Source organism: Squalius cephalus, assembly GCF_949319135.1.
Source record: "Squalius cephalus genome assembly, chromosome: 19".
Lineage (NCBI taxonomy): Eukaryota > Metazoa > Chordata > Actinopteri > Cypriniformes > Leuciscidae > Squalius > Squalius cephalus.
Window position 1 is genome coordinate 25060516 of NC_137140.1, and position 15005 is coordinate 25075520.

Genomic DNA, 15005 nt, shown 5'->3' on the forward strand with positions numbered 1-15005 from the left:
TTCAAGATTAAGTCACATAAATACCAAAATATAAATAGGCAACCCCAGAAGCAATAAAAGTGTCAAACATTTTTAGTCATTAAAAAAAATAAAAAAATAAAAATAATTCTTCAAAGGTATTTACATTTATTAAAGAAGGAACTGCAAGGAGGTAAATACAGTACAATATAGTGTCAACCTGGTGCATCACATTTTAGGCACTTAGCATAAAAAAATAAACTTGTCTCTCAGATCCTAATAAAAACCTGTGTGACATGGGCATTACAACAAGAAGGAAGGACATTTTTGCCTCATGACAAACATTATTTGGTTGACAGATGTCTGAGTGAGGACTATATTTTTGCTCATTCATGGCGTGACATTACTTGTTTCAAGCTGGGCGATTTGAGCTGAATATTAGGTGACTGTTAGGGTTTGCATAAACAATTCCACTACTTCACATGTATAACAGTGATTGTCATGTCACAAAGAGGGTGACATACATACTGAGTGAATATTGAAAATAAAACTTTATATGCCAACAACATAGTTCTCATGTGTTAGAAACAGTTAACGGACCAAACACGGGAAAGTAAAGCTTCAGAGAAATCACTGATTTATGACAACTATAATACACTGAACACTCGCTACTTAAATCATGGATGGATTATTACCTTTCTGCCATCAAAGCTTCATTCAAGCACAATGGACAAAGAATGATTAATGGACACAGACAAATTAAAACATCTGTCCTAACAATTACAGAGATCTCTCAGTGAGACTTCAGCGTGGCAGATCACAGCACTTGTGAGGCGTTTATCTACATTTAAAGAGAAATTCTATGAGAGAAACTAGCAGATTGACAGATCAATTCAAAAGCACCATTGAGTCCACTGTATCACACCTGGACAGTGTTAACTGGGTTGACATAAAACAACAGTTTCATCAAATGTCTAGTAAAGCATGCTTTAAATGTGAAGGATATACTGAATGTTATAACAAAAACAACTGTTGATATGGGACAGAAACCCATATTTTAAAAAAGGCTTGATATTGGAGCTATCAATGAGAAAATAGTGTCTCAAAAATAGTTTAAAGGAAGTCTTAACTTCTGCTTTTAAAGTTAACAAATCAGTTGAAAGCAAAAAATCAATGTAGTCTAGCACAAATGAATGGTCAATCTTAATCTTTGAACTCTGCTAAGCACACACAAATCTTACAAATGTGGACTTTACCATGAAATGAAACGGACCTTGTTAAAACTTTGAGGCAGAATGAGGCACTCAAGTATCACAGAAAATTAAAATACAGTTAGTGTTTAGTTGGCTTTTTGAGGTTTGTTGGCTTGCATCTCAATACGTCATGTTTTATATATTTTTTTAGTAAAGCATAATAGTACATTTACAGGTGCATTTCTTCATTTCAAATAAGTGAAAGGACAACAAAAAGCACCAAAGCCATAACTAACAGATGTAGGTTCAGAATATATTTTCAGAAAAAACATTCAAACTATTATAAAGTCCATTATTGCTACTGAAGGGACACCGGGTCTGATTTGATGTAATGAAGGTAGATACAAAACTGACCCTAAGAAACAACATGAGAACAAATACAGCGTATTAATGGCAAACCACCTCACAGGACACATAATTTCAAAAGGATGGCTTCCACAGGAACCAGTTGGGCTTGTTTTTAGGCAATATTCTAAAATAATACTTAATGGAAGAGTTCATCCCAAAATGAAAATGACCATTTACTCACCCTCATGTCATTCCAAAGCTGTATGACATTTTCTTCTGTGGAAGAATGTTTTTCCAGGTTTTCCACAACAACATATATTGTGTTCCACAGAACAAAGTAATAAAGGTTTGGAAAGAAATGAGGGTGAACTAAATGACAAAATTTCATTTTCTGGGGAACTATCCCTTTAAAATTTGCAGATGCATTTTGAACTTTTCACAAAGGACATAAATGGGAAAACAATATGGTTCAATGACGTAGGAAGTAGGACATTTGTAGCCAACTTAAACTGTACTTAAAATGGTACATAATGTTTAAATCTACAATTGTACACAGCTTCAGAATGAAAGATAATTACTTCTTTATAAACTGGACCATTCACTTATTCAAAGACTATGGAATTACCTGAGAAATTGGTTCAATTGTCTGCATTAAAAAAAGGTATATAAGAGACAGCACCATCTTATACCAGTGATCTTCCTGCTTGCACCATAAACATACAGTGTGTCCAGTTTTCACAGTAACATTCTATACATACTCAAGGGTTTCGCTTTAAATATACAAGGGTGAAAATTATTTACATACAAACTTGTTTCAGGTACCAAACGCTTCTCTATTACACTATACCCTTTAAAAGCTTCTGGAGAAAAATCTATGGAAAAATAATATAGACAGGATAACTGTATCTTACTGCACTATTAAAAAAAGAAGAAAAGATTACAAAAAAAAAAACTGTTTTCTACAACGTAGGATGGCATTTGGCCCAATCCAGGGGCTCTGCAGTTGCATTAGAACAGCTTATTCCAGTCTCTTGTTGCCTCCATTAGATGCCGTTGACCATGGCCAATCCAGTCCTCTTGGTTGTTGAAAACTCGGCCACAAAACCAGCAACAAAATGTTGACTGCTGCTCTGAACCAGCAGATGAGGACCTCACCACCTCATACTTATTTCTGCTAGTCTTTTTTAACTTGAGTTTTAGTATGAATCTCTCTTGAACAGTGCCTCCTACTGGCCTTGATCTTTTGCTCCCATTGCCATTGGAAGCATTCTGCTTTGAAAGTGTATTTGGAGACTCAGAGAGGGCTTTAACTGTACTTTGGGACAGTGCCACCTTGAGAACTTCACCTTTGTATTTGTTCACTGACCTCATGATGCTAGAAACTTCAGGAATATCTGCATCTGGGTGGTTCAGAACAACCACAGGCTGGTTTCGACGGGGACATTTGATTTCTTGAAGTGGACTAAAGGGACAGAGCCTTAGCATTCTCATGACATCTTTCGCAACAGGCTCCCAAATTGAGGTAGCATCTTTCTCAGACGACTTGCTTGAGATTCTCCTCATTTTGGAGGAGCCCTCCAGCATTTCCTCAAACAAAGCCCTTCGCCTCCGTTTCCTTTGGCTTCGTGGACGGATGGGACAGGGAACAAGTGGCAACTTCTGTAATGCTACATCATGTTCAGCCCTGCTTTTGTTTTGAACATTGGATTGGGGTAAAATATGTTTAAGCTGGGATGCTGGGATGAGTTTATGAGTGAGACCCTGGGAATTAGTAGAGGTTTTCAGACCTGCCGACACATTGGTTAAAGATTTATTTGAGGACATTAACAAGCAAGGGGACTGTAAAGAGCTTGTGGCAAGGTATACCGACTTTTTGGCTGTGGTGTATGGAGCAGTGGAGAGAAATCTGGTGCCGTTGGGACCTCTAACTATCTTAAGGAATACCCTGTTTTTGCCCGCCTCATTTACTTGGTTGCCCTGGTTCAAAGCTTTCCCATCTGAATTGTTCAAAAGTATACCCGACTTAGCTGGAGAAATGTATCTAACTAAGTAAGCTTGCCTCCCAGACTGCAAGGGACTGGTTTTATCTGCTGAATTCACAGGCATGGCCAATACAGGACGAGTTGCAAGCACAGTCTTAGGACTTGGACCATTTGACTCACTACTAACTGGGGTAACAGGGAGTGATCTCTGAACTAAATAACAAGTCTGTGGCACATTGGTCGCCTGTTCTCCAGATGAGGACTTGACAGCACCTGAAAAAAGAAGAGATGCTTTAAGAGCTGCAGCATTGACGAAATAGCGGTTTCCACTGCCGCTCGGTGCCATTTGGATAGACGCTTGACCTTTAGTTTCCAGACTTGAACTTTGTGTAGACATGCCAATTCTGCCTCCATTTAAAGTCAGAGCTATTCCCTTAGTCTTGCTGGCTGTCTCAATCCCAGGTTTCACATAGGACACATTAATTTTGGGAGAACTGGACTTAGTAATCAGCTTGAACCCAGCTCCACTTTTCAGCTGAACTGGCACAGCATATGGAGTGTCAGTAGTTTGAAGGAACATCTGCTGTTTTCCTTCAGGTGTTTGCAAAATCCGAAGTGTGGTTTTGGTCGGCCTAGCAGTTTCTTGTCCTGTACCTGAAGACATCATTCTTTCTTTCTCAAGCTGCTGGCTGATAATAGCGTCCGAGTGCTTTTCAAGTATCTTTCCCAAAACAGCTGCGCTAGTCAAGCTTGCCGCTGTGTTCTCACTTGCAAATGTGATGCCTTCCGGTTTCTTCTCTGATGAGGATGAACAAGCCGTTTCTACTTCTTTTTCTGGAAGCACAGGAATGAGTGAATCATCGACAGTAGCTATGCACTCATCAACCTCAATATCACTATCTGACACTCGCTCTAATGCTGGATCACTCGCATTAGCCACTCCCTTGCTATCTTCTTCCACTGGAAGAGGAGGCGATGCCGGCAGAGTTAAGCTCCAGTCACCAAAGTCCTCCTCGCACTCTTCTTCCTCTAGCCCCAGCGGTGAGTCTTCCTCAGGCTGCAATGAATCGGGAGAGCTCCCGAAGGAATCTTTAGAATAATTGTGGAAACTAAAGACCTCTTGACTTGGGGAATTAAGAAAGTTATTTTCCACCTCTGGGTTACAATCTTTGGCATCAGGTGATGCACCTTTACTAGTTTCATTTTGTGAGATTGCCTCAGTGGTTTTGTTTTTAGTTACTTCAGAGAACTTTCCAACTACACTGTCTGAAGCTTTGGTCTCACTTGAGTCAGAAGGAGAATTTGGGTAAAACTGAGAGGTCTCTCCAACTTCTGTGCTAAAAGTCTTAATGCCAGTCATCTCACAAAATGTGGTCACAACTTTGTGAGAATTAGAATCTTGCCCCTCTGCAGCCACTGAATCAATGATGTTTTTTTCCACAGAACGTTTAATAGGGCAGCTCGGTTCATTGTTATTCTTACATGGTTTACCACCTTTTGAACTGAATTGAGGTTCCTGGATAAGAGATTCTTCCAAAAGCACAGCAAATGTTGCATCTGTTGTTTTTATATTAGGAAGTTTAGATTTTAGGATATCAACGTGTGTGACCTTGTCATCTACAGACATTTCAGGATCAGATTTTGAATTGGAAGAGTCACAGGAAGGATGTGTGGTTTCATCAGCAGGTGACTGTGAACCTGAGGGTTGATCCATAACTGAAGCGAAAGCTGTAGCCTCATATTCAGATGGGTTTACTTGAGCAATTTGCAAATCAGAAAGTGTAGTCTCAGAACCAGCAGAGGAAAACTCTGATTTTGAAACAGGAGGTGTGGCGGCTGGATTTGCTGTCTGGATATCATCAATGTAGCTTTTTTCACTTGAACAGAGGAAAGATACCTCATGAAGATGCGGCGATGAACTCCCACTTGATTGGCGGCATTGACACAGAGAAAGTGCAGCACCTTTTGACGCTGTAGACAGTACACCATGTGAGACTTCAGTATCCTCATTATTAACCTGCCATGCCTTACTTGCAATCTTAAAGCTAACTTTGTGCTCCTCTGTCAGGGGGAGATGGTTGCCAATGTGATTTTCAACTTCCGGTGACTCTTCTTTTATTGAAGATGGCTCATTTGATTCTCCAGACTCTAAACTGAGGAGAGATCCTATGCTTGGTGAGGATGAAGAGCAAGGGCTGCTGGTTGTTTTATCTTCATCATCACCGATGTGTGAATCAGAAACCTCATTTTCAGTGGAGTCCTCTGGTTTTGTCGGTATGACTTTGAGAACTAAATGCTTTTTACCATCTACTATCTTAAAGCCCATTACTTTAGTGGTACAGTTTGGTGGAATAGATATTTTATTCTTCACCATAAGAACAGTCAGTCCATTGTTGTTGGTTGAATTCAGAAGTCCTGGACTAATCTCATGCTCTTGTAACTTTGGTTGTGGCATTGTTGATGGAATAAGGTGCAAAGTTTGTGGCTCACTTTGTACGGGAGACTTTGTCCATTTATTACTCTCTTTTTTAACCCCAACAGCTCTTTCAAGAAACTGCTGGGTTTCCTCCAAGGTTTTTTCAGGATTAAACAACCTGCCATTATGATCGAGCAGACCTACACCAGGGAGTGAGTTAAGTTTTGACATCCACTGCGATTCTCTGGATCCTCCACCTGGAGGAGACTTCTTAAGCAACAGTTTTAGTCCAGTTGAATTAACACCAGAATTGTCCTCATTTGCTCTCCTCTTGTTCATCTCCTCACCATGTGCCACTGTAAGATGTTTGTTCAGGTACTCTCTGCGAGCTGCACTATAGCCACATATCTGACAAGAGAAAGGAAAAGTCCCTGAATACACCAAGTTATGCTTCTGAAGCTCTCCTTGTGTGGGGCTACCATGCGGACATTTCACACATTTGTGATTGCGTTCGTTGTGGCGATGGATGTGCTGAACAAAGGTTCCTGCATCTCTGGTGGAGAACTCACACTTTTTACAGCGAAACTGTCCATTACGGCTGTGGCAGTTGGTAAAGTGCCTGGTGAGCAAAAGAAGTGAATACTGCACCCCATCGTTGCAAATCTCGCACGTGACCAAAGTGTTTCGATGTCCAATGCGATGTCGCTGAAGAGATGAGAATTCATTGGTGACAAACGAGCACAGATCACAAGGATAAGTTGGAAGGGTTCCTTTGTGTGATCCTTGAAAATGCTTCAGCAAGTCATTAGGGCTGTAAGTGGTGTCGTCTTTGCATTCAGAACAACAAAAACTCAGTATTTTTCCAGAGAAGATTGCGCCCTGCTGCATCTTACATGGAGTCTTTCCAGAAGCTTTGCCATCTATGTGAAGATTATCAGTGGCTGGCTCCTCAGGGTGTGTTTCATCTTGGTCACACTGCTCGTTACAAGAGGCTGTCTCTGGAAGCTGATGTGCCAACTCGAGTGGCAAAGTGTGGTTCAGTAAGGTGTCATCATCCTGGCTCTGGTCATGGCTTTCAGGGGGATCATCTGATGCGGTCAGGTCAACCTCCATGCTTTATAATATAGGCTCCTGCAATATTTGGAAAACAAAAAACAAAACATTATTATATTGTAATAAGTGAATAATACTACTGTACAGTTAATGTTTTACAGCATTTAAGAAAAATGACCGCTATTAAATACATATTGTAAGAGCTACTATGCTTTAATTTACACTTTAAACAAACATATATGCAATATGTTGAGTATAAAAGTATTACAGAAACACAGTAGTCAACATTTAAAGTGGATCAAAAAAGTTAATCAAAGTTGTCCAAAGACAAGAACAGGTCTTGTTCAAAATTTATGTATAACTTTGATGAAAGGTTTTGATCCACTTTAAATGTTGACTACTGTATTTTTTTTTTCCACAATAGACTACATATTCTCTCTAGTGCAGTCTACAATACTAGTGTTTGTTTAAAAATGACAGACAACATCTTCTTGCCTTTCATGCTAGTCTTAGTTTGTGTCAAGAAAGCAGAACAGAAAACCTTTCAATGCCATTCACCGCAATTCCTTGCATCTGGAAAAACTGGTTGTCACATTTTATAGCCTTTAACAGCCTAGTTATATACTGCAGAGTGAGAAGTATGAAAAACTTTTATTCATGAATGTTGCAAAAATGTAATCATTAGGAGCCCAGATGGAGTTACTTTTCATTTTCTGTGCCAATTTTGCAGAATATTATCCAGAAATTTTTTTATACACACCACTTAGAAGTTTATAATCAACAAAATATCATCGAATAGGCTATGCCAAACAATATCTGATAAATAAACAGATAAGGGGCATGGGATGCGAAGAATTTGCAACAGTTTATAGCATGTCTACTCTGCACGGTATGCAAATATTCTGCATGCATAAAATACATGGATGATCCCCTACATTTTCCAAAATGAGCAGTACTCTGTTTACAGTGCAGAATATAGCACTTCCCATTAATTTGTGGTTCATCGGTGAAGAATGAACTGACATAAGTAATTCAAACTGCAGAATTTAAACATTTGTCTTGTCTCATAATTGAGCTGCCAAATGTTAAGATATTTGACACAAAATTACATTATATTTTCAAAATATCCATTTTTATTTCCAAGATAATAAATGGATACCACTTGCTAAATGAAATGTGCAATGACGTCATGTGATGTAGTGTAGGTCACGTAACAACAACTGCTGTAATACTGTTTAATAATACTATTTGAAATGTTTACTGTGGAGAATAACTAGAGTCTAACCCTGAGAAATGCAAACTCTGTCTGTATGGTAACCTGTTGAAATGTAATAATTTAGAAATATGTCAATATCTATCAAATCAAATCTATAATGTTTTTTAAGATTAAATGTTGTGATTCAACAATTATACAGCAATCAAACTTTGCCATTAACCAATTTAATCCCACTGGTCACATCTTGTCAAAATTTACGTTTGAGTCAATTATCTAAAAAGAGTTGTTGATGTATTTTACACATAGTTGTCAATTATTAAAATGCATGTCTTGATTTCATGCGATTATTTTTTACATGGCTGGTGTAAATTGTTTTATGACAACAGTTTAATTCTAGTTTGCACCTCTGAAAAATGAGTCTGTCAGTAAAAGCAAGCATGTAAAACACGTCATGATACATGTGAGAGACACATATTTAAACAATCTATTATTAAATTATTTTTTAAGCTTGTTCTGGCACATATAAAAAAGGATCACAATACATGTAGTAAACATGCCAGTGGTCACATTTGTGAACAGTAGGAAAACCCTCAGACTAATTTTTAAAACAACTCAATCACATTAAATATTTAAAAACAACTGATTGATATATGTTATATAATTTTAAATTTCAAAACTGATCAATATTCTTTGATTATTTTTCCACTTTTCCATGCAATTGCTTTATAGTAAAAAAAACCCCAAACAACTCATCTATTGGGTCATTAACCAACTGAGCAATCAGACTCCCAATGGCTATTATTGTGACCAGCATTACTAACTTGTACATAACTTTAGAAAATGCAAGATATGCAGGAAAATGTTCATTTCACTGGGCTATCTAACGAGCTGGGAGAACGCTGGAATTAAATGGATTAATGTTTGTATGATAACCTCCAAACTAATTTACAACCAAGATGTGAAGTGATGCATGGAACATCATTTCATATGTAAACTCTCTTATTAAGTGTAAAATTCATCAGCATGATCGTATCTCATACCCATATCCGTGCACATCTTTGTAACAGACAGCGTTGATTTATCTTTTCTCATTTTCCACAATTGCTATTAGCCAAACTTTTCATCAGAATTTCATTACTTCACAATCTTTCTACAGATGCGCAAACAAACTTTTTAAAAAACATGATACAAAACCAGCAACACCTAACAACAAAGTCCTGCATCTGCGAAGATATAAAGTTATTTAAATTAAGTTGACATTCACCAACTTTGTGCAACGCGGACACGCACAATGCACAGCCAACTAAAGGAAGTGCCATGTCAATCGACTCAACACGACAATTATGGCTGTGCATTTCTGGATGCGCACCGATTATCCCGCTACTCTCTTAGCGAACAAACCAACAAATGTCAAAGTCATTCACTCATAAGCCATGTTATTTATCCACATCAACAAAAATAAAGCAACTCGCCCCCACCCACGCTGGATGTAATCATACGATTAAAAACACAAAGAAGTCAACGTAAGAGCGCACTACTCAAAAAAGTCACAGTTATATTGGAGTTGAATGCCATTGTGTCTTAATTAAAACCGCTGTTTCAAATAAGCGCAGTTTAGAGAAATTTACCTCTCTTTTCTCTTTAGACTGGCAGGTCGGTGACGGCAGCCATGACAGTTCCATCCGGGTTCCGCTGCCTTCAATGCGCGTGAGGCAGGAACTCAGAGCGGATGAATATGGATTACCTGAAACACTCATTAGGTCGTCTTTACAAACATATATTTCCTTTTAAACCTCAAAGCAAATTCTCTAAATGGAATACAAATTTCCTTTGGTTAATTGATGAAATAAATGTGTTGTTTTAATTAAAATCCACGTAGTTTTCGGTCTGTTTCAGACGCAGTTTTGTCCATCTATAAAAGTGGCCGTGCATACTGCTGTTTTGTAGACTCAAGGGACGCCATGACTCACTCTAAATCATGGAGCGCCATCTTGACCTACAATATCATTACTCTGATAGATAGTTAAATAGTGTTTACTAGGTTACAAATACTGGCGCACTGAAATGCGCAAATAGATGTAAGAATCATATTGTGCTACTGCGATGATAATAAAGATGATGATGATGCTTTTCCTGGGTAGTTATCTAACATTTATGTAACAAGTGATCCTAGACTATCAGGGTACGCATAATTTCAAATATAAATAAAATAATATAGACATATTACTGCAATGAATGTTAATTAAATTAAATTGATAAGGCTTCAAGCTGTTTTTTATTGCAAGTTGTTTATAATAAAATATGGCAAACATTGTTCTCATATTGCAACTTCACTTCACATATGAGGAATTAGATACATTTACATTTATTTACTAAATAAATAACATATGATTGTTAATGCAGTTTTATTTAGAAGGCTTTTACATTTTGTTCTACAATATATGACTACCACTATGATGTGAAATTACAAATCAGACATGGTCCTTTTCAGAAAAACATTGCAAATTGAGTCTCCAAAAAGAAGAACTGTAGGTATATGTAATTTATGCTGTTTGTCATTTAGAAGAAGGTAGGATACGATTTAGAGTAAACGATGACCGGGTCAGAAATTCATTGGGCTAAAAGGCCACCAAAAGGGACAAAAATGACTTAAATATTTGAAATGTTAGTCTGACATATTTCAGATATTTGATAATACTCTGCTCTAGGTATATTAGAAATGCATTAAATTAAATGTCTACTTATAAAAATTTTAATTCAATAAAGGGATCACAAACTATTTGAAAGCTGTATGTATAATAACAGTGTTTAATTTACTAAAAAAGAACATTAAAATGTATGTAATACTGAAGTAATATGGTAATGTGCAAATATTGTAATTTTAAAGTAGTAGCCTAAGCAGAGTAATACATGTAGTAATATTTTTATAAACAGCCTTACAAATTGTCTTGAGATGTTTGCAAATTGATCAAGTGTAAAACAAAAGATGATGGATGAATGAAGTGTAAATTAAGGTGTGGCATATGAAGGTGTGACTTGCCCATTAGAGATCATAGAGCCCACTCACTTCAAAATTCAGATTTGTGGAATTACTGTATGTAATTGTTTGTCATTGTGGGCCATAAGCTAAAAGATCCAGAATGAGAAATGATGATGACCAGATCAGAAATTTACCAGGCCCTGGGACAATATTTAATAGCACTTCGATGGAAATAGAAGAAAAAGAAGAGCTTTGTCCTGAAATCAAGGTTTTGAAACACTTTGAAATGAACACTATAGGAGCTATACATAAGTTTTGTTATTGTATTCATTGTTTCAGTAAGAACATCCCAGTGCTTTTTAAAGTGATTTCTATAGATAGTGTAATCAATCACACTTTTATTATTGTCAGAAAAAAAATCATATAGACCTATAGGCATCTATGACTGGGGTCTTTTCATATCAATAAAGGCATATTCACAGCTGTTAAAGGGTATGAATTAGCTATATAGGAGCCATTGTATAGATTGATTGGGACATATCAATCAAAGAGGCGTAAACACATTCATCAAACCTATTCACACCTATGACAGAGGTCATAATCTTTTCAAATCTGATTATCACTTAATGTTGAAATTTGAGAGCATTTCTTGTATGATACAAAAATCCACTATTTATGTTTATTTGTTAATCTAAAATAAATACAGTATGTAACTTATTTATGATTGAGAGAATGTTTCAACACAGAACGTTTTAGTTCTACTATACTTTTTTAGACAAGATTTACGCATTTCAATTAATAGTACAATACAATATCAAATTGAAATAAACAATCCTTACATATTATTCATATTATTATTATTTAAGAATTTTAAATGAGTGAAAAAAACTATTGCTTAATACAACATTTTGTATAAATCATAAACTTAAATTTAATCATATTTTCATTTTTTTATGAATAAGAATCAAATATAATAAATGGTCAACAAATTTAATTGATAAATTAATGTAACAATTCCTTAAGTATAGCTCTTTTAGAATATTACATTTTCAAAATGTTTTAGTAAAAGCATCACTGTGTTAATGATCACAAATAGTTAATGATCATATACTGCATTTTGAATGTAAAATCTTATAAATATAATCATATGCTAATGCTTATAAAAAAATATGAAACACATATGAGCATTTACTTGTATATTATTTTAATGTATAATAGTACATGTTATACAAATAATAAAATGGATACATAAAGTAAAATGTCTGCTATTACAAAAATCTTAATACATTTTAATGGAACAAGGGAATGGACCATTTAGTTTATGTGATTCGTATTCATAAACCTAAACATATTTTCATTTTTTTTATTTATTTATGAATACGAATCACATAAAGTGAAACGGTCCATTCCCTTGTTCCATTAAAATGTATACAAAATGTTTTATTAAGCTCTAGTTTTTTTTAATCATTTAAAATTCTTAATCCATAAAGCGAATAATCAAGGATTATTTAATTTAATTTGAGGGAATTTTACTATACAATTGATATTCGTATTTTTGGAGTATACTTACATGTTTTTGTTGTTTAAATGTAAATTTGCATATACATATTTTTAACATTTTAAAGTAAAATGTAAATGCAAGCTGGATGTATAATTACATTATTTATTTACAAAAAAGAAAATGAAAATGTAGCCTATGTAAAATCATAAAAAAATATGGTAATGTACCTGCAAATATAATTATTTTTTTTAGGTAGTAAAAAAAATAGGTAGTAAGCAGTAATATTTCAATACTTCAACAGTCTTACAAAATGTCTTGAGATACTTGATGAACAACAAAAGATGATGGATGAATGAAGTGTAAATTAAGGTGTGGCATTTATGAAGGTGTGACTTGCCCATTAGAGATCATAGAGCCCACTTAACCTTTAAAGTGTACAGGTGTTAGGACGGCCCCCTCTGGACCAAGGTGGGCAGGTATAAATAGTAGTTACTCTCAGTTCTTGGTCAGTAGCACAAGGAGCAGTAAAACAACATCCAGCTTGACCTACTGAGTCCTAACAGCATTACATTCTACAAGTGATAATCAAAAGATCCTTGAAAGATATGTGGATGGAATGCATTGGTAAGTATTATTGTTTTTAATAATTTATTTTTTTAGATTTTAATTTCCTGGAATAATTATTTATCTTGTGCCTTAATAAAAACATTTATTTTTACTCTTACAGCTCAAGATGGAAACTCACAGGCCAGTAAGATTGCAGGCCGCAGGAAGAGAACAAGTTTCTCCAAAGAGCACTTGGAACTACTTAAAATGGCTTTCAGAGTGGACCCCTACCCTGGTATTAGTGTCAGGGAAAGTCTATCTCAAGCCACTGGCCTACCCGAGTCACGGATTCAGGTATGTAAAGAACAATACAGATAACAAAGTTTTTAAAAAAAAGTATAAAATGTTTGTATCATATATCAACATTCTAACATTGTTTTGTTTCTTTCCAGGTGTGGTTCCAGAACAAGAGAGCCAGAACCCAAAAGAACAGAGCCACTTGGACCTCACCACAGCTAGACAGTACCTCTCCTCTGCCCAGCCCTTTCCTACCCCCTCACATGGCTAGTGTTGGGGTCAGTGGCCAACAGAGAGGCAATCAAGAGTCCTCCTTCAACATTCAGATGTCTCAAACGTCTCCTCAGCACTTTACTTTTCCTCCAAGTGACTACAGCACACCTGCCATTAAGCCTCGACAAAACAGGTTGATGGGAACCAGCTCTTGTTCTCCCTCTGATCTGCAAGCTATTGCAGACAGCTGGAGCTCTGGAGGAAGCACACAGAGCTCTCCTGAGTCTACATGGAGTCTCCCAGTACAGAGTTTTGGGAATTCCTACGAGGACGAGAGTCATTTCTTCCTCTACCCACCACCTCCTTATCCTCATGGAAGTACCAGAGTTGGGTGTGTTAGTGGCCTGGAGTCACTTCCAACTTCTCCTGCCTCTACTGATTCTGCATTTTGGGACATGGGATCTGTGCCAGACACCGACTGTGGAAGCCCATGGAACTGCATCGCTGAGGAGCAGCCTGTGGCCCCACTTCCAGATCTGTCCTCTCAGAATCTGGAGGATGTCCTTGGGGAAATGGAGCCAGCCTGGTGGAACTTCAATGGCCAGATGGATCTAAAGTAATCTAGCAAACATCCATAACCTAAAGGAGACAAACACTGTTTTAACATGGGGTTTAACTTGAGGGATAGGATTCTTTCTTTTTGAACTGTATTATATGAAAAGCATGGTATTGTGCAAGTGCCGGTTACAGAGCAATATCAGATATCCACATTCGACATTTAATTACATTGGTTATTTAATGGACTTTATTTATTTAAATTTTCTACCAAGGAGTAGATTGTAAACAGTAGCCCATGGTTGCACCAAAAAGTAACTTATTGTAAACATTACCCTAAGGTTGCACCAAAAAGTAACTTATTTATTTTTTATGCTCTTTTTAAGGTATTACAGTGCAGTTGGGATATTTATTTACATTTAATGAAGCTCACACCACCTATACTGTCACTTTGTAAAATAACTGATATTTATTTGAAATAAAATGTTAAAATGTATGATTGTTGTTGTTGAATTCTTTGATTCCGAGGCGTTGGGAATCGAAAGTCAACTTTAAAAGCTGACTCCCATGAGTGGAAGGGCCTTCCGGACATGTCTGGACATATTACATTTATAATATACAGGGTGACATTCTTCCCTACTATATAGTAGGCAAAAAACAGTACAAAAGAAGTATGTCCGAATTCAAGGTAGGCTACTCATAAAAGAGTAGACAAAAAGTATCCGAATGACCTACTTTTCAGGCGAG

The 15005-nt window shown here is 36.5% G+C and overlaps 2 protein-coding genes across 2 annotated transcripts; one reads left to right on the forward strand and one right to left on the reverse strand.

Moving 5' to 3' along the window:
• Positions 1-117: 117 nt before the first annotated feature.
• On the reverse strand, positions 118-9874 carry LOC307146757 (zinc finger protein 518A). Its single transcript, XM_079851009.1, has 2 exons — positions 9795-9874; positions 118-7028 (listed from the first exon to the last, which is right to left on the reverse strand). The coding sequence occupies exon 2, from the start codon at positions 7008-7010 to the stop codon at positions 2508-2510; it is 4503 nt and encodes a 1500-aa protein (XP_079707135.1). The 5' UTR covers positions 7011-7028; positions 9795-9874; the 3' UTR covers positions 118-2507.
• Positions 9875-12996: 3122 nt separating this feature from the next.
• Positions 12997-14701, forward strand: mxtx2 (mix-type homeobox gene 2). Its single transcript, XM_079852259.1, has 3 exons — positions 12997-13271; positions 13375-13547; positions 13646-14701. The coding sequence occupies exons 1-3, from the start codon at positions 13253-13255 to the stop codon at positions 14321-14323; spliced, it is 870 nt and encodes a 289-aa protein (XP_079708385.1). The 5' UTR covers positions 12997-13252; the 3' UTR covers positions 14324-14701.
• The last annotated feature ends 304 nt before the right edge of the window (positions 14702-15005 follow it).